Source organism: Lemur catta, chromosome 17 (assembly GCF_020740605.2).
Source record: "Lemur catta isolate mLemCat1 chromosome 17, mLemCat1.pri, whole genome shotgun sequence".
NCBI lineage: Eukaryota > Metazoa > Chordata > Mammalia > Primates > Lemuridae > Lemur > Lemur catta.
In genome coordinates this window covers 23,670,105-23,697,147 of record NC_059144.1, presented here as the reverse complement: position 1 = coordinate 23,697,147, position 27,043 = coordinate 23,670,105, and the positions used below count along the sequence as shown (strand labels likewise).

At 43.9% G+C, this 27,043-nt stretch overlaps 2 protein-coding genes across 5 annotated transcripts in view; both read left to right on the top strand.

Annotated features, from left to right (window-relative positions):
- LOC123622425 (agouti signaling protein) overlaps positions 1-27,043 on the top strand; it is a 202,413-nt gene that overhangs the window by 11,645 nt on the left and 163,725 nt on the right. For both annotated transcript variants that reach the window (XM_045528788.1, XM_045528786.1), the window contains exon 2: positions 11,160-11,223. The gene's annotated coding sequence lies outside the window, so the exon portion shown is untranslated. The remainder of the gene's footprint in view (positions 1-11,159; positions 11,224-27,043) is intronic.
- RALY (RALY heterogeneous nuclear ribonucleoprotein) overlaps positions 1-27,043 on the top strand; it is a 53,133-nt gene that overhangs the window by 11,640 nt on the left and 14,450 nt on the right. Inside the window, exon 2 of one of the 3 annotated variants that reach the window (XM_045528783.1) lies at positions 20,394-20,438. Coding sequence is in view for 2 of the 3 variants with exons in the window: in XM_045528781.1 (XP_045384737.1) it covers positions 20,518-20,532 (15 nt within the window). In the remaining variant the exon portion in view is untranslated. Of the gene's footprint in view, positions 1-20,393; positions 20,439-20,512; positions 20,533-25,912; positions 26,000-27,043 lie in introns of those variants that run through there. The other 2 variants (XM_045528781.1, XM_045528782.1) reach the window with 2 other exon arrangements.

The window sequence follows — 27,043 nt, the reverse complement described above, 5'->3', positions numbered from 1 at the left end:
AGACCTAAGCTCATCCAGTCTTGGAACTTCTGAGATATTCACCAGTTTCACAAGCACATGAGTTAGTACAGAGTACCAGCATTGGAAGGGACCTTAGGGACCAGTGGTTTATACATATAGCTATTCAGTTATCCATTCAACAAATTCCTGATGTTGCTCTTATAGCTGGGATACAGTAACAAACAAAACAAGGACTACCTTCATGGAACTTGTTTTAATGGAGGAGACAGAAAATGAGTAAATCAATAATTATTACATAATTTGATGTGTTATGAAGAAAGACAAGCAAAGGTGAAATGGCCAGAGAAGACCTCTACAAGCAGGAAGATCATTTCTAGCTGAAAACAGAGCACGTGAAAAGGCCCTGAAAGCAGAGCATGTTTGTAGAATACCTAGAAGGCAGCCATTGTGGCTGGTGCAAGCACTAGTGAGGGGGAAAGAGGCAGGAGATAAGGTTGGAGAGTGGGCAGCTGAGGCTAGACCATACAGGGCCCTGGAGTCCATTTGGCCGATGAGGAAATGAGGCTGGCATGTAGCCACGGCCACACAAGTTAAGAGCAAGGCCAGGATTGGTACCATTCTGGTTCAGCCTCCTTTCCTTTGCTCCCTGCCATTTTCTATCTTTTGCCCAAGATTAACTTGAATCCCATTGAATACCTTCTCACCTACCTAACGCAGCCTTCTTTTCCAGCATTTTTTTTTTTGTTTTTTTTAGACAGAGTCTCACTTTGTTGCCCGGGCTGGAGTGAGTGCTGTGGCGTCAGCCTAGCTCACAGCAAACTCAAACTCCTGGGCTTTAAGCGATCCTACTGCCTCAGCCTCCCAAGTAGCTGGGACTACAGGCATGCACCACCATGCCCGGCTAATTTTTTCTATATATATATTTTTAGTTGTCCAGATAATTTATTTCTATTTTTAGTAGAGACGGGGGTCTCGCTCAGGCTGGTCTTGAACTCCTGACCTCGAGTGATCCACCTGCCTTGGCCTCCCAGAGGGCTAGGATTACAGGCATGAGCCACCGCGCCCAGCCTCCAGCATTTCTTAGACCCACATTTGCTCACATGACCTGGCAATAGAGTGATTCCTAGATGGTTAAGGCTAGAGAGATCCTTGGACATGTTTGAGTTCAACCCCTGGCTTTAGAAACCCAGAGAGAGCAATTGACTTGCCTAAGGCCACTTATCTATTAATAGTTACTGGCAGAATTTGAGTTCCTTTCCCCGGTTCTCCTGCCTCCTTGTGTCTGGCTCTTTGTTTTCTGCGTGCTGCCTCCCTTTCCTTAGTTTCCAGAAGAAGGGAGTCAAGTTGTGACCCACGTATTTGGTAAGAGCAGCTAGCATTCTAGGGCCCTCTGCCTCCTGCCCTTACTTTAGCTTTTTATTTGGTTTTTGTCATCTGAATTTACTGTTTTATTTGGGCCAGTGTCTTTGAACTACCACCCTCTGCAAAGATAGCAGGTTGCTACTTCTGTGCCCTTTTTCATGCTCCCCTCACACCTGAACTGGAAGCCCCCTCTTAACCACCGGTCTATATGCAGGCTTGCCTTTGAAGCCCAGCCCCAGTCTTATCCTCAGAGAAGCAATGTGGAAGAGGGTAAAGTTTGGAGTTGGATATATTTGGATTCAAATCCCAACTTTGGCACATACTGGGGCCAGAGTTATCTTGGACAAGTTGACTTCTGTGAGCAGTTTTCTCATCTATAAATGGGGCTGTTATTAACTGCTTCATGGGGTCACTGGAAGGATTATTTAAGATATTGTATGTGTACACACTTTAAGCATTCTGTAAAGAGAAACTTGGATTTACTCCTCCTTAAAGGCCCCTCCTGAAAGCCCTCTCCCTTTTCCCTAATTATGTAATAGCTGTCATTTCTTAGGAGGGTTTCTATGTGCCAGGCACTATGCTAAGTGTCGTGTGCTTTTAAAACGCACTTAGGGCTGGGAATGGTGGCTTATGCCTGTAATTCTACCACTTTGGGAGGCTAAGGCAGGAGGATTGCTGGAGGCCAGGAGTTCAAGGATGCAGTGAGCTATGATTGTGCCACTGTACTCCAGCCTGGACAACAAAGTAAGACTCTGTCTCCAAAACAAACAAACAAAAAAGCAGTTAGCACTGCAAGTGAATCTATAATTGTCTCAAAATATAAAGTTAAAAAATTTTTGAAAGCATTGATCTTATTTTTTACATATTTGTGTTATTCTTGTTGTATGTAGATAGAGGCCAGGTTAGAATTCAGTATATACCTATGTTCTAGTTGTTGCTGTTTGATTTTCTAGCTGTGTAAACTTAGACAAGCCTTGACCTCACTCTTAGGTATTTTTCCCACCAGAGCACTAAAACTCAACCCTATAACCATTTGGAAACCTGACTTGCTTATATGCTCACCTTGGAAAGTGTGTCTCTGTTGATGACAAAGCAGTAGCAACCCAGCTGACCCTGCGTGACTTAGGACAGTACAGGAGAGAGAGAACTGAGTGTGTGCGAGCCATTAGATCAAGGATTGGAAATTCTTCACAAACCAAATACATCAAAAGATTTCTAGGGTAGAAGCTGGGGGTAGTGTTGATGGTGACACTACTTGGGATTATCTTCTAGGGATGGATGACTTAGGACAGTACAGGAGAGAGAGAACTGAGTGTGTGCGAGCCATTAGATCAAGGATTGGAAATTCTTCACAAACCAAATACATCAAAAGATTTCTAGGGTAGAAGCTGGGGGTAGTGTTGGTGGTGACACTACTTGGATTATCTTCTAGGGATGGATGATTGCCAACTCTGTTGAGTGCCAGGACCGGAGATGTACAGCCACCCTTGCTTGTGCCTAGGCAAAACATAGTGTGTTGGTGGCAAGTGTCTAACATGACTGTGTCTGCCCACAGGCCACGTCTGCCATTCAGGACCATCTGCTGGTCCCTGGACAAGGCTGTTTTGGTTTGATAGAAAGAGCCCAGTGTTTAGAATTGCATGGACCTGAGTTCAAATCCCTGCCTGCCAATTACTGATTGTGTTCCTTAGGCTAATTCTTACTTTACCTCTCAGAGTCTGTTTCCCTTTCTGTAAAATAGTGCTGTTGATACCTATTTTTGAGGTTGTGAGGATTCAGAATAAGGTAAATTGGTGTCATACAATACTTGATACTCAGTTGGGTAAATGGCAAGTTGATCTGTTACTATTAGCTCTGTGAAGACTAGTATCCCTAGGAGACGGCAGTAAAGTCAGGGCGGCTCTGATTCCCTGACCAACCCTACCTCCACCTTCAGAAATGCCCTGGACCCCGCCTTTCCTTCCTCAAATTCAGGCTCCAAAAATGTTGGGCAAGAAGGAGCCTCCCTGGCCAGGCTCTATCCTACTAGGTGTTATAGCGGAGTAAGCAGGATTGTTACATGGCAGATATACAGGGACAGGGCAGGTATCTCAGGCAGCAGCTGATGAACAAAAAGCTTCTCTCTGTTCCCAATAAATTGGTCCTTGGGGATCGTAGCTTTGAAATTCTAATTGACAAAGGAAGGAAAAGATTCATTAGGCTCTGGACTCATTAAAATGCTCTGCTGCTCACCTACAATTTATTCTTGGCACTTCATCAGGAGGAATTAAGTAAACCAACAGGCTGGGAGGCTGCTGACAGCAGAGTCCTATGTGCCTGGTACTGCAGGGGAATGGGGGTGTTGAGCCTTCTATACTATGGAGCATACAGCTGGCTTCAAAAGCTCTTCACCCCTAGGATTTTGCGTGAGTCTAAGTCTCATATACTGTTAGCACTAGAAGGACCTTCTGAGTTTATTCATAGATGAAGCTCATTTATGAATGGTCCAAAGAACTGGGGCTTGCCCAAGATCACCAAGCCCATTAATGGTAGAGCTAGAATTAGAATCAGGCAGGCAGCCTGACTTCTAGGACAGGATTATTTCCCCTGCATCACTTTTGGATTTCCAGACCCAGTATTTCATTCATTCAGCCTTCAACAGATATTTTTGATACTGTGTGCCAGGATTCTGTGATAAACAAAACAACATGTGAGAGGAGTAAATACCTGATCCAATATTAATATAGATTAGAAAGTTCTCCAAGTCTGAGGGTTGAACAGGTATTAGCTCAGCAAAAAGGTAGATGAAGAATGTTAAGGCTGGGAAACTGGTGCCTACAAAAGCCAGAGACTCAGAAGGGAAAGTTGAGTCTTGCTAGAGTGGAGGAATTGAGGAAGAGATGAGAAATGGAGGCAGGTAAAATCTATGGAGTTTGGGCTACTTTATGGTTATAAACCCTGAACCTGGGATTAGGAGTCCTGGGTTCTAGATGTGTTTCTGCTACCAGTATGTTAATCATCATTCTGGTAGCATTTATTTCACATTTTTTAGGTATGCCATGCTGGGCATTGGGGTACAAAAGTATGTAAGAGGTATGTAGTCGCTTCCCTAAGAGATTGGTCAGTTTAATGAGGCAAGCAGACTAATAATAACTCCTGTAATAAATGAAAGGAACAGTTACCTCTGCTGGAGGAAGTCAGAGTTGAGCTGTGTGTTATTTTCAGCATTTTCTCTGGGCTTTGATGATCTCACCTGTCAGGTGGTAAATAGCCACTGTCCAGTGTAGCTCATAAGCTGATGGGAAGACAACTTTGTAATGACTGGTATTTGGCATTTGTGGGTTACAAAACACTTTTCACATTAATTCACTGAGTCTTAACTACAGTCTTATGACTTAGCAAGTTTCTCCCTAGTTAACAGATGAGGAAACTAAGAGTCAGGGATGTTCAGGCTTGTTCATGGTTTTACAGCTTTTGATTAACAAAAGTTGGGATTATAAATCTAAATCATGTGTTCTATTTTGCAGTGCAGTGGATTGAACAAAGTTTGAAAAGTAGAAAGATGGCAACCTTTCTTTCTGTCCCCTACTTGAGTGGCACATTGTTTCTTTCCTCCCTCTTTCAGAGTCACTAGAAATGCAAAGAATGTCTGTGTATGAAAAGCAGACCTAAACTGGCTAGGGGGGAAGAAAGGGAGCTTATTTCAGGTCTTCCCCAGGCTGGACTCCGAACTTTTAAGACCATGTGCCCCAGAGCTCCCATCAGCTCCTGCTATTTACAGAGCACTGTCTCAGCCATTATTTCACTGGCTACTCATAGCAACTTTATAGATGGGTAAACTGAGGTCCAGTCACTGACTTATTCATGCCAGAACCACGATTGAAATCTAGGACTCCTGACACCAAATAGGTACTCTCAAGTCATAGAATGTAGGCTCTTAGGTTCAATTCAGTTAAAACAATTCTTGAGTATACTCCATGTGCCAGAGACTTTGCTTTGCAAGAGAGCCTCTAGTTAGGCTTAGACCATCTTGGTGCAGTGTCTTCCTTAAGAGCAGGGGCTTGTGTTATTTACTTCTCTGTCTCCAGCCAGAGCCTAGATCCAAAAATGCCTTGCTGTTGTTTTTGGTCTTAGTCTGCCAGAAGCTGGAGGGAGCAGATGGCCACAGCAATATGGGTCACGAGGATGTGATCCCAGGCGGGGCTAGAGGGTGATTTGAGAGCCCTGCATCCAACTACTGCTATTTCTGTGCCTAGGCCCCTGCCAAAGTAGTCTCCATCCCAAAGCAAAGTGAAGCTAGCTAACCCAGTCCCATTTCCCATCTCTCATCTCCAGTCACCTCCCTTTGCACCTGCCCACTCTCACCACCCCATATACTGGCCTTAGTCTCCTGGACAGATCTCATACAAAGGCTGCTAGGATCTGCTGTCCAGATGACCCTTTGGACCTGCTTCATAGGTGTGTTCCAAGATGAGGTTAAGGAGTCTAGCCCCACAGCCAATCTGGCATCTCCTCTATCTAGATAACTCCTGGCTACTGGGTTCCTACTCACTCTGCTGTTTTTACTCCTGGCTCCTTAAGAAGCAGATTGGCAACTTAATGTGACTCCTAAAGAATAATTAATACTCAGAGAAACTGACATGTTTCCTGTTTATCCAAAGTCCTAACTGGAAAATTTTAAGGAGCACTATTGGGGGCAGGGGGCGATGATGACTGGGAACTCTACAAGAACCTCGAGCACCTTAGAAATCTTGAACAGAAATAACATTTATTCATGATGTGTCAAATGCTCCTAATAATCATACATATATACATTACAGAGCCCTTTCACACCTGTTACTGCCTTTGAGCAACTCTGTGAAGGAAGCAGTATAGGGATTACTATTCCCAATTGACAGTGTAGGTGACTAAGGCCCAAGGAGGGTTAGGGACTATCTGATAATCATGGTGGCAGAACCCAAAACAGAACCAAGAGTTAGGAGACAAGTGGTCCTGGGTTTGAAATCTGATGCTCACCACTTCCTAGCTGTGTGACCTTGGGCAAGTTACTTACCCTCTCTGAGCCTCAGTTTCCTTCTTGGTAATATGAGGATAACAATATCTACCTTTTATGGTTGTATAAGGATTACATGATATAATATATGGAAAATGCTGGCACAGTGTAGAACAAGTATTAGGAGCTCAGTCACTGCAGGTTTCTCATTTCAGTGTTTTAAGTGTGTTGTATTCCGAGTCTTTGAAAATTGGTACTCTCACTATGGTAAAATGAACTACATATAATAAATTCCATTAACCAGAGTATGATTTAAGGGTTAAGAGAAGTAGATAAGAGGGAAGGAAGCAGGGTGCTCCAGGCCCTGGCTAAGTACTTCTGATGCAAATCACAGTAGATTAGAGCTGATAGGGACCCTAGAGATCTGTCCCAGTGTGTCTCCCTCAAACTGTGTCTTTCTCAGAAGAGATTTAATAATTTGAGAAGTGTCAGATTGAATAATGCTAATAAGCACATTTCTTTACTGCTGACTTCTCAGAGCCTTACTGTGCATGTGACTCTTCAGAGGGGCTAGTTATGGAATATGCCAAATTTTCTATTCTTATTTGACGTTGGAGCCCCTTTTATGAGGACCTCTCATTAATATCTTGAGGAATATTGGTCTTCCACAAAAGAGTTCCTATAACCCTAATCTGATCTAGTTTTTCCATTTTCTTGTTTGTTTGTTTGTTTTTTTAGAGACAGGATCTCACTGTGTTGCCCAGGCTAGAGTGCAGTGGCCCCATCATAGTTCACTGTAACTTTGAATTCCTGGGCTCAAGTGATCCTCCTGCCTCAGCCTCCTAAGCAACTGGGACTACAGGCACATACTACCACAGCAACTAATTTTTAAATTTTTTGTAGAGACAGGGTCTCGCTATGTTGCCCAGGCTGATCTTAAACTCCTGGGTACAAACGATCCTCCTACCTTGACCTCCCAAATTGCTGGGATTAGAGATGCAAGCCATGGCACCCAGCCTCAGTTCTTCCACTTTCTAGATGAGACGTGTAAGGTCTGAAACCAAGTTTACAGAGCTCGCCCATGGCAGAACCAAGTCTAAATCTCAGGGTGCCTGACTCTTTCTTGGGCCCTGCCATTATTTACACTCCACCATTCTTCCTTTTTTAGCCAGCAAATCCTAAAATTACAGAGGATTCTGCAAACCACTAATCAGAGAGTATTGTTACAGCATTAAGCTTTCTGTTTTGATGTGTATTTATTCCAGTAAGCAGGAAAATGAGGAAATAACAGGCTTAATGGCCACCAAATGTTTCCAAACAGTTGAAGGACCGGGGGTCAGGTAATTAGCTCAGTGACTGGAAAGGTGCCCCCCTCCTTTGTAAAGTTGAACTCTGTTCTTCTTGCTGTAAGAAGTTTGAATTGCATCTTGGGGACTCATCTTGGAGGCCCACGGTGCAGCTCCTAATGAGAACTACTCTGACACCAGTAATTATGGAAAGGATTCTGAGGGCCGTTTGAAGAGAATGTGTCAAGTTTCTGCTCCTCCATCACCATCTCCACCACAAAATTTAGTGAGTAGGAATGTGCTGCTGGATTTCTCTCCAGATCTGGTGGAGAGAGTTGTCCTTGGCATTTGGTGGGGCTATCCTTGCGTTTTATTATACTAAGCTCTCTAGTTCAAATTTAGTAAAAATGTCACCTTTAAATTTGCAGGGTTATACAGTAGACTCTTCAAAGCACGTCTGATCTCAAAACAATCCTGTTACATAGAGGTTATCTTCCACATGTCATATGAGGACATTAAGGCTCAGAGAAAGGATAATAACTTGTCCAAAGTCTGACAGCAAATTAGTGATAGATTCTACATTGTGTCACAGGTATCTAGTGCAAGCTTGATATGTAGTAGACGTTCAAGAAATATTTATTAATTGAAAAATTTAGTACATTCTCAGGAATGAACTTCAGGTCTCCTAACTCTTGGTCTAGTATCCTTTCCATTAAGTCAGCATGGTGGGACCCAGTGGTTGGGCTCATCTCAGGGTCACCAGATAATAAAGAGAAAGAGGGCTGGGTCTCCCTCACTGTGTTGATTGCTGACAAGGATGGCATTTTCTGGCCTTTGCTGCTCTCTGCTTGGTGAGGACCTCGTACATCCTCCCCATCACAGAAATCCTAGATTATTAGTCTCTGGGCTGTACATTCAAGCTCTTATTGCTTTTGCTTCCTGTAATGTACTGAACAAAGACACCAGTGACCCCCAGCCTCTCACTCTGCCCCTCCTTTATTTTCTCTCTTATCATTGTCTTGCTTCTCCTTCTGCCCTACTGATGGAACTTGGGCTCATCTCATGAACACCAGGAGTACACACTGCTTAGGAGTTGCCGGGTCAGGAACCCTGGGAAAACCCTTCACTGAAACAGCATACACCTAGGATTCTTTCACCTGTTTATTAGCAGAAATTCCCTGAGCATCTACTGGTTGCCAGGGTAGTGCAGGAGACTGGGACTGCAAAGGCTACTAAAATAGTCTCTGCCTTCAAGGAGTTCAGAATCTAATGGAAAGAGGCAGATGTATGAATACAAAAGTGCAGCAGATGTTGTTGCAGAAGAGACCTCTAGAGGATATCTAGGTCCAGAAGGGTGGGAATGGTTGGATCTGCCCGGGGGGTGGGAAACAAAGGCTTTCCTGAAGAGTTCCCATCAGGGGCATCATATCAGCACACTTGTACGCAGAAAACTCCTAGCCCTAGCCTCCATCACCAAATCAGAAATTGGTTCCCGTCCTGCTTCATTGATGAAGTGGTCTCTCTGTCTACCTTACACAACATTATGAGTATGATATTTGGAGCCATCTACTAAAGGGGGGCAGTAGTAGTTAATACCATTGTCATTTAGAAAATTCCTGAGTGCTTGCTGATACATTATCTCATTGAATTCTCATAACAACCTCCCGGGAAAGGTACTGTAATATTATTCCCATTTTACAAATGAGAAAACTAGGCACAGAGAGGTTAAATTATTTACCTAAAATCATACAGCTGTGGCATGGCAGAGCTGGGATTTTGAACCCAGGTAGTCTGAATCCAGAGTCATTCTCTAAAAAGGGTTTCTTACCTCAAAGAGTTGTTAAGGATTAGAGTGAAACACTTAGTAATACGTCCACCACATAATAAGCAATTAACAAATTATAGCAATCATTTATATTACAAAATAGTCTTTCCTAAGGTTGGGGTGGATTGGGCCTCTGCAAAGATGTCTCCTTCCTGTCTCTCCCCAACCTCTCCTGGCTTTAGCATCTGTGCAGCCTGCTTCTTTGTTCTTAAACAGCATGGGGCAGGGGCAGTATTTTGTGGTTCAGCCGGAGTTCATTCCAGCAGATAACTCCCTGAGAACCCCTTCTGGGGTAGGGCATATCCTGAAAGGCAGTGGGGATGCCAAGGTGAAGTAGATTGTGGTTCCTGCCATCTAGGAGCAGAGATAACACTGAAACAGATTATTTTAATACAGTCTCTTCAGGTGAATTTTAGCCAGCCCATCAGCCCCCACAGCCCATGGTTCGTACTACAACTAGCAGGGTCAGAACACCTTGCTATTGTATTGTTAAAACAATCATCTTGTTAATATCCTTGACATAATTAAAGCAGCTCTTATTAATGTAGAAAGTAGTAATACCTTAGAGAAGGCCAGCAGCTACTAAAAAGACTTTTGACATGCTCAGTTGGGAAAACTTATTTTATTTTTAGGGGGTAGGGGGAGGTGGGGGTGTTCCAAAACTGCTGGTAGGGCTGAGGGAGTCCCTGGCTTCAGGAATGTACTGTGGGAAAGGATTTATGTCCACCCAGGCTTCCCTCCTGGCCACCTGATGTGCTTCTTAGTTATCACATACTTTATAGCTTCTTGTACGGAGGCACATTTTTTTTTTATTTTGCAGAATAAGCGAGAAGGGGGAGGTAGCTTTCTGAGACAAGACATCTGCAAGAGAGGCAGTGACTGAGCAGCTGCTGAGACAGGGGCCAGGGCAGCTAGGGTTTCATGAGTATATGTGTTATTGCATGAGATACCTCCAATTAATTGATCCATGAGCATTATTGAAACTCCTGTCATGTGCCTAGCAATGTGCTAGGTCATGTGGAAAATACCAAAAAAAGCTCTGTGCAGCTTAACAAGAGAAGACTAACAAATTAGACAAAAAGGAGGTGGCATAAGATGAGATGCTCTGCTTAGGGGTTGGATTGGTGGTTCAGACTCTCAAGAGCTGTAGGGGCCAGGCACCATGGCTCATGCCTGTTATCATAGCACTTTGGGAGGCCAAGGCAGGAAGATCACTTGAGCTCAGGAGTTCGAGACCAGCTTGAGCAAGAGTGAGACCCCGTCTCTACTAAAAATAGAAAAGTTGTGGTGCATACCTGTAATCCCAGCTACCTGTGAGGCTGAGACAAGAGGATTGCTTGAGCCCAGGAGTTTGAGGTTGCAGTGAGCTAGGATGACACCATTATACTCTATCCAGGGCGACAGAGTAAGACTCTGTCTCAAAAAAAAAAAAAAAAAAAAAGCTATAGGGACTTAACAAGTGCCTCGTTAACTAAGCACTGTGCTGCATATGACATAGGAGTGGTTGTTGGCTTGCATAAAGTTCAGGCTCTTCAGTGGCCACAAAGACTTTTCTGATCTGATCTATCAGGCTCTCTGGTGTCATCTGCAACATTTATTCTTATATCTTGGACTCTAGCCAAACCATAGTACATATTATTATTCACTAAATACGGAAGCTCTGTTAAGCTTCCATAACTTTGCTTATGCTGTTTCTTCTTTCCTTAATGTTCTCCCTCACCCATGTGTGGGCTAACGTGAACTTATTCTTCAGGACAAGATCAGAACTTCTTGACTCTTCTCTGACTTGCTGTTCTCCTTTCCTTTCTGACCCTTGGGTAAGTGACATGCCTCTGAGTGCGCAGTTGCTCCTGTCTTAGCTCTTATCAAGATGAAACATAGGTTCTGGTTGTCGTGGGATCTCTGCCACTGACTGGACTATGAATTCCTCCAGGGCAGGGGTTGTTCTTTTTTAATCTCTGTACTTTGTACAGTTTATGTCTGGCAACAATAGGTGCTCAATAAGTGATTTCTTGATAAATGAGTAAATAACTAAATCTTTTTAGCATGTCACTCCTCTGCCTGGGAACCTATAGTAGCTTCTTTGTGGCATTCAAAACTCTGGAAACTCAAAAACGAGTAAACAAACACAGGAGACTATCCATCTTCACATATATGTAAAAACGGCAATGAGGATTTGTTTTTTCCCTGCTAATTTAACCCCTCTCCCTCATATAATGAGACATGATCCTGTTGAGGTTGCCAGGAAGAGCAGTGTAAATTGGTACAACTCTTTGGAGAATAATTAGACAATGTATCTCAGAAGCCATAAAAATGTTCATATATTTTGACCAGTAATTCCACTTCTTAAGGGTCTGTTCTAAGGAAATAATCCAGTATATATACACAATAAGCTTTCCCTCAGATGCTATTATTTATAATAGTGAGAAATTGAGGAAAGCCTAAATTACCACCAATCTAAATTATGATAAATATACTCAAGGAAAACTATGAGCTATTAAAACAGTAGTTATAAAAATGATGCTTTTTGAAAACTATGCAGCTGTAAGGACAAATATGTTATATGTGTTATAATACTAATTGAAAAAATAGGTTACAGAATTGAATGAAGGATCCAACTATGTAATCTGAACATAATGCACAAGAAAAAACATTGGAGGGAAATAAACTAAGATGCTAGTAGTTATGTCCTATAGAAGGGTAGAAGTTTAGGTGATTTTGTATGGTAATTTCAAATAATAAACACACTAAATAGTATAAATTCTTACTCAAATTATTAAGAATTTTAACATAATAAAGCAAAACTGATCTTAATTCTAGTTTTAAGCAAAGAAGTGAGGTGATGATATTACTCTAGTGATAGTAGAGGATGAATTTAACGAGTGGTAATAGAAATGGAGAGAGAGGGCTACATTCTAAAAATATTTAGGAGGCCAAATCAGCAGGGTTTGGTGATTGACTCAGTATGCAAGGGGAAAGTATATGCCTACTAGAGAACATTGTCTTAATGAGTATAATGGCGTGTCCAAGGTCACAAAGCTAGTGAGTAAGTGGCTGATCCTGGGGTTAAACCCTGGTCTGTCTCTGTCCAAAGTTGTGCTCTTTCTCTTACAGCTGAGACACCTGTTATAGTTTGGGGGGAACTTTTTAAAAAACCAGTTGTTGCAGTGTAGAAACTTATTTAGTGTAGTATCTTCTTTGTGTGGGGAGAGGGGACCAAAAAGGGTTAGTTAATTCTTCCCAAGGCAATGATGGGGGAAGACTGTGGGTGCCACAGCTGCTTCCATCGTCATCAGTTGAATTGATTAGTTTAGAAATCCACAGCCATTGGGTGTGTTATGCCTGTTGTCTTAGGGGCTGGTGTGTGTGTGTGTGTGTAAGAGAGTGAGAGAGAGAAGCTGTAGTGGTTCATTGGTTGGCTTTTATTTGATGCTTATGGTTGCAGGGCCTCTTGAACTTGGGTATATGCATAGGTATACCATAGCATACCCAAATGAACATTTTGGTAATTAAGCCAGGTTTATTAATGATGCAGCAGCTGCGGGAGTGAGAGGCGTTAAGTAACCTCAAACAAGGGATGGTGTCTAAGCTGCTCCCTGAAAGGAAGGGTTCACCTGAACCATACAATGTCCTATTCCCATACCTGCCTCACATAGAGTAATCTAAGAAAAAGTGGTTTTTTTACATAAGTCTACACTTTGGAGTATGAGACCCATCCCTTCAGTATGAACCTAATTCATACTGACTTGTTCGTTGTATGATCTTGGGCAACTGACTTTGCCTCTCTACACTAGGGTTTACTCATTTATAAAGTGAGTGACTTATATCCACTTAGAGGATAACTACGTATAGATTTAGTGGCCTTAACTAATGAAGGGGCTTGTAAGCCATATTAAAGGTTTTGGACTTGATTCTTGATGGTGGCAAGCCCCCCTGAAGGATCTTAATAGGGCTGAGCACGGTGGATCACACCTATAATCCCCGCACTTTGAGAGACTGAGGTGGGAGGATCACTTGAGGCCAGGAGTTGAAGACCAGCCTGGGCAACATAGTGAGACCCTCATCTCTACGAAGATTAAAAAAAAAATAGCCCATCATAGTGGCATGTATCTGTAGTCCCAGCTACTCAGGAGGCTGAGGCGGGAGAATCACTTGAGCCCAGGAGTTTGAGACTGCAGTGAGCTACGAAGACACCACTACACTCTAGCCTGGGCAACACAGCAAGACTCTGTCTCAAAAAAACAAAGAGAGAGAGAGGCAGCGGGGGCACACTTCCTTGATCACACAACAGGCAGATGCTTAGTAATATTTGTGGAGTTAATGTTGTTGCCAGAGAGACAAAGGTAGAGTAGCTATGACTATGGCATCATTCTTAGTGGTCCTCTTTGGACCAAAGTGCCACTGTGGGACAATGCTTAGAGCCTTAAGTTTGAATCAGCACCCTGGAGAGAGGTCAGCTCTCCTCCCCTTCCCCTGTCTGCATGTGAGAAATAAAAAAATATGCTGGCCGGGCGCGGTGGCTCACGCCTGTAATCCTAGCACTCTGGGAGGCCAAGGCGGGTGGATCGCTCAAGGTCAGGAGTTCGAGACCAGCCTGAGCAGCAGTGAGACCCCGTCTCTACTAAAAATAGAAAGAAATTATCTGGCCAACTAAAAATATATATAGAAAAAATTAGCCTGGCATGGTGGCACATGCCTATAGTCCCAGCTACTCGGGAGGCTGAGGCAGTAGGATCACTTAAGCCCAGGAGTTTGAGGTTGCTGTGAGCTAGGCTGACGCCACGGCACTCACTCTAGCCCGGGCAACAGAGCGGGACTGTCTCAAAAAAAAAAAAAATGCCAATGTATATGCTGTCTGTAGGGGGCTGTGAGGGGTGGCATTCAGTGTTTTCAAGTAGGATTTTTATAATGAGGAAAATACTGATTCCACATGAACGGATTTTAATCAACTGCCCTTGTACCTGAGGGGCACAGCACTTAGCTGCAGTGCCAAGTTGTGTGCCTTCCAGCCGACTGGCTTTCTGCCTGTGTGCTTCTGTCTAGGAAGACCTGCAGCAGCTGTATCCAGGGAATATTCCATCCAAATTTATGTAGCACAACTCAGGTAATGTAGTATGTTATCTCCTTTGTCCCTCACAACAACCTGTGCTGCAGGTGGACAGGGCAGGGATTTTTATCCCCATTTCACAGATCAGGAACCTTGAACCTCTGAACAGTGAAGTGCCTTTCCAGGGTCACACAGCAGTAGATGGATTCAGGTCCTAGGGCTCCACAAGCAAGGAGGAATCCAAAGCTAATAAGCCACTATTACTGTTTTAACTTAGGGCTAATCCTGTTGTGGGGAGGGGTTAGGGCCTCCCTCTCTGTATTCCTCAGAGTCCCTTACTTCCTTTAATATAGACTGGGAAATGGGAACATGTGCTCTACCATGATGTAGCCTTCTGCAGCCTTACTCAGAATAGAGCAGCCACAGAATGTGGAGGTTCCATCAGAGATGCAGAATTTTAAGCAGGTGGGGTTAAGCAACCCCTGGGTTCCTGCTGCCCAGAAGGGAAGCTTAGTCTGCCTACAGGGGTCCTCAAGGTACAAAGAGGCCTTTCTGGGAACCTTTGCTTAGGGGCCTCTTCCTGCCTCACTTCTCAAGTTGTATCTTTTTGGGCTCTGGTGGCTGTTTTACTCCAGATACTCATCTATTTATTCATTCACCACTTCATGAGTGCCTATTCCTGTGATTCCTTTTATGTTCAAGGCACATTTCCAAATACTAGAATTTTAGTGACACACTTGAAGAGACTTTATTATATCTCTAGTGATAGTAATCTTTCCTTGATTACAGTTCAGCTCTAGGTTAATGTTCCAGTAGAACTGACCACCTTTCCCTTTTATACTTACAAGGAAAAATTCTTACAGGTTTTACTACAACAGTAATAATACAGATTTAGGCCAGGTGCAGTGGCTCATGCCTGTAATCCTAGCACTCTGGGAGGCCATGGCAGGAGGATTGCTTGATCTCAGGAGTTCGAGACTAGCCTGAGCAAGAGGAAAACCCCTGTCTCTACTAAAAATAGAAAAATTAGCTGGGCGTGGTGGTGTGTGCCTGTAGTCCTAGTTACTTGAAAGGCTGAGGCAAGAGGATTGCTTCAGCCCATGAGTTTGAAGTTGCAGTGAGCTGTGATGACACCACTGTACTCTACGGGGTGACAGAATGAGACTCAAATAATAATAATAATAATAATACAGATTGAGCATCCCTAATTCAAAAATCTGAAATCCAAAATGCTACAAAATCTGAAACTTTCTGAGTGCCAACGTGATGCTCAAAGGAAATGCCCACTGGAGCATTTCAGATTTGGGATTTTTGGATTAGCGATGCTCAATCAGTTAAGTATCTGCAAATATTCCAAAATCTGAAATCCAGAACACTTCTGGTCCCAAGCATTTGGATAAGGTATACTCAACATGTAGTAGCAGCACAAACTAATATATTTGCATACTTTCTAGTGTACCAGACCTTGTTCTGAATGCCTACATTAAATTAAATTATCCTCTAGCAACTGTAGAGACATATAAGGCTATCCTCACTTTACAGGTGAGACAACTAAAGCACAAAGAACGTAAGACACTTAGTGAAGGTCATGTCACACAGCTAGTTCAGTAGGAGAGTGAAGGCATTTTGATTTCAGAAATTACTCTCTTGACCACCTTCCATGGCCTCTCACATGAGAGTAAAGATTCTGGTTTTGCCTCCCACTTGGTGGCGGTCCATGTGTTTAACTTCTACTTATAGTAAGTTGTACCCCTTTCTGCACTGTGTCATATGATCCACTCAGCTCTGGGTTGTGCTGAAAGATAACACTATAGAGGCTCAGAGTAAAAAAGAAGTTTTGTACACTGCTAAAGATTTGGCCACGCACCTGGAAGATTCAAAGTACACTAGTGTCTTTGAAACTGGTTAAGAGGTACTCATTTGCCCGGCCAGTCATGCTCATATATGTGCAGTAACATCTGGGAATGAATCTGGTATCCATTTTGCTCTCAACTCCTTAAATGGAGAGAGAAGACTGATTTGTAAACAGCCATAATACAAGATTGAAAATTAGAAAGACCAGAAGAAAAGTTACAACATGCCTTTCCCCTTCCTGGCTGGTTTCCTCATATTCTTTAGTATAGGGAGAGAGTGTCTGAGAGTACCAGCTTCTTTAGGAATATACCTTCTTTTCACATCCCCAGGCCCCAGGAAAGTTGTTCCAGTTCCCATTAAGCCTAGATCATCTTCCCTTGCAGGATATAGCGTGACCTAGAGCAGATGACCAAGATAAATCACCACCAGAAGTGTTCAGTGGCAAATCCTTGGTCGGCCTACCCTCTTCTCTCTTGAGAGAGAGAAAAGGAAAGGAAAAAAATTAGGATAGTTTTTGTAAATTAGTCTAATACCAAAATCTAAAAGAAAATCAGCCTAAAGAACTTGAAAGAAGCAAAATAAACTTCATGCTTTCTTTGCTTAGTTTCATAGAGGTTGACAGGATTGGGCCAGAGTGGCTTAGAGCCATGCTACTCAAAAGTGAAATTTAAAAAGCAAAACAAAACAAAAACCTGGTCCTTCACCACAATAGTTTTGAGAAGCACTGGCTTATTCATTATTTAGTTCGTGTGACAACGTGAAAAAGAGCCTCAGTGTTTTTGTCTATAAAATGAGATTAATGATAACCTGCTTAAAGGAGTTATTTTAGGGATTAATTGACAGTAAATAATACTTTTAGTATTTAATATGTGTCTACCAACTGTGCATTGTATGTGTATTGTTTAATACTCACCACAGTGCTGTAGTAAGTTTTATCATCCACATTTTTCTGAGACCTTGGATAGGTTATAAGACTTGCCAGAAGTTAAGCATGCAATAAGCAAGTAGGTGGGATTGGATGGGAGTTATGTATGTAGCATGTTCTACGTAAGGAGCCTGGCACACATGAAGGCTCTCTTGTCACTAGAGGTAGAGATCTGCATTCTAATTCCCTAACATTTTTTGACCTTGGGTAAATTACTTTCTCTTACTTTTCTCATCTGCCCTCAATGGCAGGGACTATATTTTATTCATCTTTTGTTCCACAGCATCTAGCTAAACAGGCCTGGTATGTAATGGGTATTCAATACTGAGGCCATTGATTACACTAGTGGGTCTCTGTGGGTCCTTTCCATCCCTTCTTTCTCTAAACATCCTAGGTACTTTATTGACTGTTCCCCGTTCCTGAGCATCATATTTCCTACTTAGTCTGCCTGGCAACATGACCTTATTTCCTCATATCTGTTTGTCTTAGGAGTCTTGATTCTGGGTACTTTGAGATAGCCTACATGGTGTCTATGTTTTTACTTGTCTGTGAAATGTGTCTAGGATAAACCACTAGGGATAACACAAGTTAAAGAGTAAAAGGGCCTGCTCACTAAGTCAGGAAAACATTCTTATTCCATTCCTAACCAACTGGGCCTGGGCCTAGGGCAGCTCTGCTGGCAGCCCTGCCAGGCCTGAGTAATGGCTGCAGCCTGGAGCAGGGTTTTCCATGAGCTCCATCGAGGTCTCCAGTAATTGGAACATGGCACCTTCCAACTTGTAATGGATGGCAGAACAAGAGGGGCATTTGTCACTGCCCAACTTCCCTGCAGGAAAGAGGCTCATAAGTCACAGCTGACAAACCCTTTGATGACTTCTAAACTTCATTTACAGAAAAGAATAGCTATAATCAACCAACAGCAAGCAGTGACTAATCTTGCCACATTATTGCTGCGAGGAGCCAGCCCCGTAAGGCGTTGAGGGTAAGGGGGCATCCCCCAAGCTTACAACAAGTGCTTATTGGCTCTTGGACTTGAGCGCATGCCTTCAGCAAGTCCCCATGAGTTTGTGTGAGAGGATCAGTGTTAGGAGGTAGAGGAAGAAACTGACCTCCAGGCAAATACAGGGCACACTCAGCATCAAAGCCATTCTGAGCTAAGGTTAAGAGGACCAGCTCTGGTCTCACACGTAATTGTCCCAGCTCTGCCATTTCCTGGCTTGAGGAGGACTAAGCACCAAGCCTTAGTTTCCTCGTATAATGCGATGGTCACGGTACATCTTATCGCATTGCCTGTCTTGTGACAGAAGGCTTAGTGCAGTTTCTGGTACATGGTGAGTACTCAGCAAATGTTGGTAATGATTGTCATCATAATCACACATTTAGCCCTGGAAGGGCCTTTTGTGGTCACATGGTTCAAAACCTAAGGTCATGTGGCACATCAGCAAAGCCAGGACCATTCTTTCTGTGGGTGGAGGGGTCAACGGGAACAATCTAGTAGAGTGGAAAGAACACAGGCTTTAGAATTAGAAAAGCTTGGAGTCTTTCACTTCTAACCATGCTACTCACTATGACTATGGACAAATTATTTAAGCTCTTTCTGAGTCTCAGTTTCTTCATCTGTAGAGTGCAGATGATACTACTTATCTCATTAGGTTGTGACTAGGATTATGAGAGATTATGCCTGTAACACTTCCAACAGTGCCTGGTATAAAGTTACTGCATATTAAATCATATGTTTCCTTTTTATTCTCTCTGAAGGCAAGAATAAATATGCATCTATCAGGGGAACAAGAGACAGCAATGAAGATGTTCTCCTGTTTCAAATGTCTATTTCCAGCCCTGCTTACAGGAGGAAGGGGAGAATAGGGTGATCAAGGAGGAGAAAGGAACACATTTTGTACATTATTCCTGTAGTTCCTCCTGCCAGGCCTCTCCCTGTGTCACCACCCAGTGGGAATTCATCTTAAACTGTCTCCCCTTTGGTGGAGCCTTCTGTGATGCTCCTACCCCTTCTCAGATCTCCCAGACTGCTTTGCTTGAGTTGCTTCTGGGGCAGTGGACTCCCTCCCAAGGCACATGTGCTTTGTGGCAGTGGTGGATGTCCCCTGCTGGATTGGGAGTTAGTTGAGATCAGGTCCCAGACCAATTGGTAGATGAATAAATGAATGAATGATTCATTTGTTAATACCTGGCCCATAGTTAGCTAAATATTTGAATATGTATAATTGTGATTGTTTGGATAGGGGAATGTTTGGATGACTTATTTGGCAAAAATAAAGAGGTCGACAGTCATTTGTAGGTCCCTAACTCTAACTCAGTGTTAGGGATTGTAGGCCTAAGGTTGTCACCTACCCACCCTTTGTCACCTTTCTCCCCATAGCTACGAAGGGGTGCTTGTCACATAGATGCTGAGTCTCAGCCTAAGGCTATAGACAAGAGTGGAGTTAGTGTACAAGATGCAGGGGAAAGTAGAATATATAACCAGATCACACAGTGGAGAGAGATGTCTGAGGCCTAATCTTGCCACCTGTTTCTGCTTTGGGGTGTTCCTTTAGGGCCTACCAATGCTACACAGAGACCTCATGGTATAGTTGAGGTGTGACAGTGGTTCAGCAAGGCCTGGAACCCCTCCTGGCCAGTGTTCTTTCTTCCCCCAGCCCCATATAGTAGTGGTCTGACAGGCATGGGGAGGGGACACCTTTATGAAGTTTTTAGGTTTGGTTCCAGATACTTGGAACAAGGGAGAGCATGCATAGTCTCCCTACCCCTGACTCCCTTATTTTCAGGCAAAGTGTGGAACATGGGGAGATGACATGGATAAAGAACACTAGAGCTAGAATGTGGAGGACCTAGAGTGCCAGACTAGATTCATCTGCCTTCATAGGGCATTTGGGTTATCCAGTTTCTTAATTTCTTAATTTCTAAATACCCACTGGTGCCAGCCAGCATACTGAACACTTTACACATACTATCTCCAGTCCTTACACTAAACCCAGGATTGGTACAATTGCTATTTTGCAGTTGAGGATTTCGAAGTGAGGTTAAGGAATGTGGCATGATTACAGTCATAAGTGATAGGGCTGGAATTAGATCTAGACCTGTCTGACTCCAGAGCCTGTGCTGTGTTTGCTATTTCATGTGCCTTTTTCCTTTGTTATTAGGAAACAATCAAAAAAGAGGTTCCTGGAGTGAGTGCTTCTTGAGAAGTAAGTAGAGCACAAGACTGTTGAGTGCTCTGTTTACCAGCCTCTCCACAGTGCCAGCACAGAGGAGATTACTCAAGAAATGTGTGTTGGCCGGGTATGGTGGCTCAAACCTGTCATCCTAGTGCTCTGGGAGGCTAAGGTGGGAGGATCACTTGAGGTCAGGAGTTTGAGACCAGCCTGAGTAAGAGTGAGACCCTGTCTCTACTAAAAATAGAAAAAATTAGCTGGGCGTCTTGGCGCACACCTGTAGTCCTAGCTGCTCGGGAGGCTGAGGCAGGAGAATCACTTGAGGCCAGGAATTTGAGGTTGCGGTGAGCTATGATCACACCATTGCAATCTAGCCAGGGCAACAGAGTGAGAGTCTGTCTCAAAAAAAAAAAAAAAAAAAATGTTGAATGGGTGAAGGTGGCAGGGATTGGGTAATAACAGAAATAGGTATAATCCCATATCCTTTTATAGTATGTTACAGATGTGACAGGACACTTTCACATCAGCCTGTTGGATTCTTGTATCAGATCTGAAATCAGGAAAGTGATTATTTCTGTTTTCAGAGTAAGGATGATAAGTGTTAGGGAAACTCCATGATTTGTTGCAGGTCACATAACTAAGAACAGCAGAGCCAAGGCCAAGCCTTGTGGACCTATAGCATGCACCCATTACACTTTCACTCACCCTGGAGCCTTCCATGTTCAGCATGCTGGGAGCTGGGATTTCTCGTGGGAGGGAGAATGGTCAGGAACTCAAGAGCAGCACCCCTTGGGAAATTAGTCCTGTCTGGCCAGTAATGATCATTTGGGCAATGCTAATGAGCCAGGGCATGGTGAGTTTAATGAGAGTAATAGATGTTCTGTCATCTCTGGCCACCTACTAACCAGGAGCCTCTGGACCAAGGAGGCTCTGGATCAGTCTAATTGCTTGGCTTTCTCCAGAAATAATCTTCCCATCACTGGTAGTTATTTTCCTGTGAAACCACCCACCTATCTCCAGGGTTATCTAAGGGCAGAGAGCCAGACACAGGCTGCTGTGACCCTCATCCAGTGCAGGAGAACAAGGCCAGAGGTATGCAGCAGTATTGGCCAAGACAGAGGCTCTAAATGGCACGGGGCCGTGAAGACCAAAACCAGCACCCCCTCTTTTGAAAGGAGTATTTCAAGAGGAAGGGTCCAGTGCTGGGGAGGATTTACAGAGTTGGGAGAGTGGGCCTTTTCTGATGGTTGAGTGCCTGAGAGTTCAGGCTGAAGATTAGACTCGATGATAGGCAGGATTGAGAGTGCCTTGAGGGGTGACATGGCAGAGTCAGAGACTTAGGACACTTGTTGGGAGAGTGGCATGTACAGTGTTGAACGAGAAGCTTAGATTGAGGTCCCCTAGCTATTCCCTTCGCTAGCTATTTGCCTATAAGTTACTACTGATTTTCAGCTGTTTTCATTTATGAAATGAGACTAACAATGTCAGAATAAAGGATATTATCTTAGTCTGTTTGCACTGCTGTAACAAAACACCGTAAACCAGGTGGTTTATAAACAACAGAAATTTATTTCTCACAGTTTTGGAGACTGGGAAGTTCAATATCAAGGAACTGGAAACTTTGGTGTCTGGTGAGGGCCGTCTTGGCTCATGATCTTTTCACAGTGCCCTCACATGGTAGAAGGGGCAAGGCAGCCTCTGGGGCCTCTTTTATTAATATAAGGACATTAAACCCATTCACAAGGGCAGAGGCCTCATGACCTAATCACTCCCAAAGGCCCCATCTCTTAATACATTTGGAATTAGGTTTCAACATAAGGATTTAGGAGAGAGGGGGTACCTTCAGACCATAATAGATATAAACTGCCTTTGTTCACGAAAATTCTGTGCACCTATGAGGAACTGTAGTAGAAAAGGGGAAGAGCAAGGACCAAGGAGAGAGTGTGGCTGACTCTGGGTAACTTATTCTCACCATAGAAATCATTACCCAAGTCATCTGTGTGCATATGGAATCTTGCCCCTTCCTGTTTTCTTGTTTAGGGAGTCAAACAGACCTGGGTTCCACTTCTGGCTTTGCTCTGTTAACCAATTACTTTGCCTCTCTGAGCCTATCAGAGTTTCCTTATCTAAAATGCCTTCACAGGACTATTGTGAGGATATGTGAGGTATATATAGTCTCTGACACATGGTTGGCATTCAGTAATTAGGGGCTGTTCTCACTGTGATGTCTCTCTTGGGGTCTCATTTACCCAAGGTTGAGAGGTGGAGGTACATTTTAGGGCTTTTTTACCTTTGCCAAGCCCTGTCACTTTTCTACATGTTCAGGCTTGGCTCCTGTGGTCCAAAACAGTTTCCATCTGAAATATTTCAGCTGGAAAAACAAATTTTTTGTTTTTGCCAAATTTCTTCTGTTCTTATTAGCCTGGAGAAGAAAGCCCATCCCTTTGAGCTGTAAATTGCATTTCAAAGCCTGTGTCTTTGGTGGGTTTTCTTTAGCTTAAGAGCTCAGCTTTTAAGCAGCAATTGTTTGTCTTATAGGTAAGGTGAAGACATTTATTTGGGACCTAGTCTCCAGTTTTCTCAAACATAGCATTATTTTGAGATGCTGTGTGCTCTCCCATATCCTCACTGTTCTGGAGACCTGTCTCTCACAGAGCAAAAGGAAAATGGAATATAAGAACCCTAGACTTGGCTGGGCGTGGTGACTCACTCCTGTAATCCTAGCACTCTGGGAGGCTGAGGTGGGAGGATTGCTTGAGGTCAGAAGTTCGAGACCAGCCTGAGCAAGAGTGAGACCACGTCTCTACTAAAAATAGAAAGAAATTATCTGGCCAACTAAAAAAAATATATATATATAGAAAAAATTAGCCGGGCATGGTGGCGCATGCCTGTAGTCCAGCTACTCGGGAGGCTGAGGCAGTAGGATCGCTTAAGCCCAGGAGTTTGAGGTTGCTGTGAGCTAGGCTGACGCCACGGCACTCACTCCAGACCGAGCAACAGAGCGAGACTGTCTCAAACAAAACAAACAAACAAACAAAAAAAAAACAACAAATAAAACAACAATAATAGTAATAAAAAAGACCCCTAGACTTAGAATCAGAGAACACACGGGTAATCTTGGCTCTGTTACTCACTACCTGTGGCATCCTGGCCAAGTCCCTTACCCTCTGTTTCTCCAAGTGAGGGTGTATAAGCTCTGTGCTCACTTAAGGTCCCTGCTAATCTCACATTGCAGAAGCCTCTAGGGACAAATCTATTTCTCTCTCTTTCGCCTCACCCGCACCACTGAGAATAATCCGTCTACCCACCTCTCCTCAGCTCATTGCTAAACTCAGAGCCTCCCAGGGCTGCAGCTACCTTGCTGTCAATTACACAGCTGATCTGTGAGGCAGAGTTTGGCCAGTGGGCGGGAATAGTTTATCAAGTCAGGGAGCTTCTACTGAATAGGATATCAATATTTTCTAGAGTCCCCACTCTAAGCTAGGGGAAACCTTGAAAAGCTAGAAAGAATTGGGTAGGAAGGACTGATGGTTGGTCTATGGAGGTGGGTGTTTGGGTCAGAGATTAGAAAAAGGTGCCTGGAATCTCTGCCCTCTGTGGTCCCCACCACTTAAGCCAGTGCACAGCTAGACCCTGCCCCACCTCCTGGGACATATCCTTACCACTTCCTCCCTAACTTTGAGCATTTATTGTGCCCCAGGCTTTGTCAGGCCTGCCCTCTAACATTTGCAGGGCAGAGTTGAGAGTACACATGAAGACCCATGTACCATATGTCTAAATCTAAATATTTGAAAGTTATAAGTAAAGCTAACATAGTGTGATATTGTAATACCATGTCTGAATTTAGAATTTTTTTTTTTTTAGAGGTGGAGTCTTGCTCAGTTGTCCCAGGTAGAGTGCAGTGGTATCATCATAGCTCACTGCACTGGAGCTCAAGTGATCCTCCTACCTCAGCCTCCCGAGTAGCTGCGATTACAGACATGTGCCATGACATCTGGCTAATTTTTCTATTTTCTTGTAGAGACAGGGTCTCACTCTTGCTCAGGCTGGTCTCAAACTCCTGAGCTCAATCAAATCCTCCTGCCTCGGCCTCCCAGAGTGCTAGGATTACAGATGTGAGCCACCTCACCGGGCCTGAATTTAGAATTCTTTTTTTTTTTTTTTTTTTTTGAGACAGAGTCTCGCTGTGTTGCCCGGTCTAGAGTGAGTGCCGTGGCGTCAGCCTAGCTCATAGCAACCTCAAACTCCTGGGCTCAAGCGATCCTACTGCCTCAGCCTCCCGAGTAGCTGGGACTACAGGCATGCGCCACCATGCCCGGCTAATTTTTTCTATATATATTTTTAGTTGTCCAGATAATTTCTTTCTATTTTTAGTAGAGACGAGGTCTCGCTCTTGCTCAGGCTGGTCTTGAACTCCTGACCTCGAGCGATCCACCCGCTTTGGCCTCCCAGAGTGCTAGGATTACAGGCGTGAGCCACCACACCCGGCCTTGAATTTAGAATTCTTGAACGCTTTGGGATTCGTACCTGAGCCTGGCAATTCAGGGAGACCTAGTCAAGGCCTGCCTCCTTTTCATTTCCCACCTTCAGCTCCATCCCTCACTTTGAGGAGCCTCATGAACATGTATGTCATCACTCAAGCATTTCCATATACCCACCGAAAGCTATCCCCTTGGGCTTTGTGAGTCCATACAAGAGTAGCACAGCCTGCCTTCCAGAGGAATGTGCAGGCCTTGAAAAGTGGGTCGGGGTTTGTTTAGACAAAGCTGTAGGTGGGCGTTTCTCCTCGGCACTGCAGGTTTCTCACCCGGAGCAGCCACATACACTTGCTAAGTCTCTTCTTTACAGATCAGAAAACTGATCTTCATGCGCCATGGTTTCTGGCTGCCCCTCCCTGGCATCATATAGAATGTGCTCCAGTTTGGCCTCGAATCCTCATCTAGAATGGGCTCATGAATGGCAGTGTTTGAGTACTTGTAGCCAGAGAGGTTACTAGATCTTGTAAAGGGCTTTACAGTTTGTGGAGTCCTTCTATGTACATTGTCCCTTTTCCCAGGTGATGAGAGAAGAGGCTGGTAGGACCAAACCTGAAAGACTTTGCTTGTTATTAGTCGGGTGCTGATTTCACCACAGTACCAACCATAGGGAGTCAGCAAATGCTTCCTGCTCAGTGGTGTTAGAGGCTTCTAGCAGAGGTCTGAGGGAACCCACAACTGTCGTGTCTCTGCCAGGTTAGTGGCAGAGCTAGCAGTCATCAGCAGATCTCTGAACCATTATTCATCCTCACTCCCTTGCTCTCTCTGTCCACCAACCAGGCTTGACTGGCTCCCTCCAGCCAAAGCAGGTGGCTTCTTTCTGAGCCAAAACTTGATAACTTTGAGCTGAACGACCCAGAGGAGAATCATCTGATGCCCACACAGGAGCCCCATAAACTTCTTGGATACCTATGAATAGACAAGGAATTAACCCCTGAATGGTTTGTCACCCAGGTAGGAGAGGCACTGTCAGAACTGTGAGGAATGGGGCACCCAAGGAGACCAGTGTGCATTGAGCATTTCTGCTGCACGTGGACAGTGTGTTAGATGTTTTCACAGGTAACCTTCTTTATGTCCCTCACTGCTTAGTATTAGGTTGGTGCAAAAGTAATCGCAGTTTTTAGCATTGTTAAAATTTGCCATTTGGGCCGGGTGCGGTGGCTCACCCCTGTAATACTAGCACTCTGGGAGGCCGAGGCGGATGGATCGCTCGAGGTCAGGAGTTCAAGACCAGCCTGAGCAAGAGCGAGAGCCCGTCTCTACTAAAAATAGAAAGAAATTATCTGGCCAACTAAAAATATATATAGAAAATATTAGCTGGACATGGTGGCGCATGCCTGTGGTCTCAGCTACCTGGGAGGCTGAGGCAGTAGGATCGCTTAAGCCCAGGAGTTTGAGGTTGCTGTGAGCTAGACTCACGCCATGGCACTCACTCTAGCCTGGGCAACAAAGCAAGACTCTGTCTAAAAAAAAAAAAAAAAAAAAATGCATCTGGCCCTAGAATTCCTAATGAACACTGCCCTTAAAATGCAGTGGTGGTTCAAGAAGTTTTGCAAAGGAGACGAGAGCCTTGAAGATGAGGAGCACAGTGGCCAGCCATCGGAAGCTGACAACAAATTGAGAGCAATCACTGAAGCTGATCCTCTTACAACTACATGAGAAGTTGCTGAAGAACTCAGCATTGACCATTCTGAGGTCATTTGGCATTTGAAGCAAATTGGAAGGGTGAAAAATCTCGGTAAGTGGGTGCCTCATGAGCTGCTTGAAAATTTTAAAAATGGTCATTTTGAAATGTCATCTTCTCTTCTTGTATACAACGATGAATCATTTCTTGATCAGATTGTGATGTGTGAGGAAAAGTGGATTTTATACAACCGGCTATGACTAACTAGCTCAGTGGTTGGACCTAGAAGAAGCTCCAGTGCACCTCCCAAAGCCAAACTTGCACCAAAAACAGGTCATGGTCACTGTTTGGTGGTCTGCTGCCGGTCTGATCCACTACAGCTTTCTGAATCCTGGTGAAACCATTACATCTGAGAAGTATGCTCAGCAAATCGATGAGATGCACTGAAAACTACAATGCCTGCAGCTGGCATTGGTCAA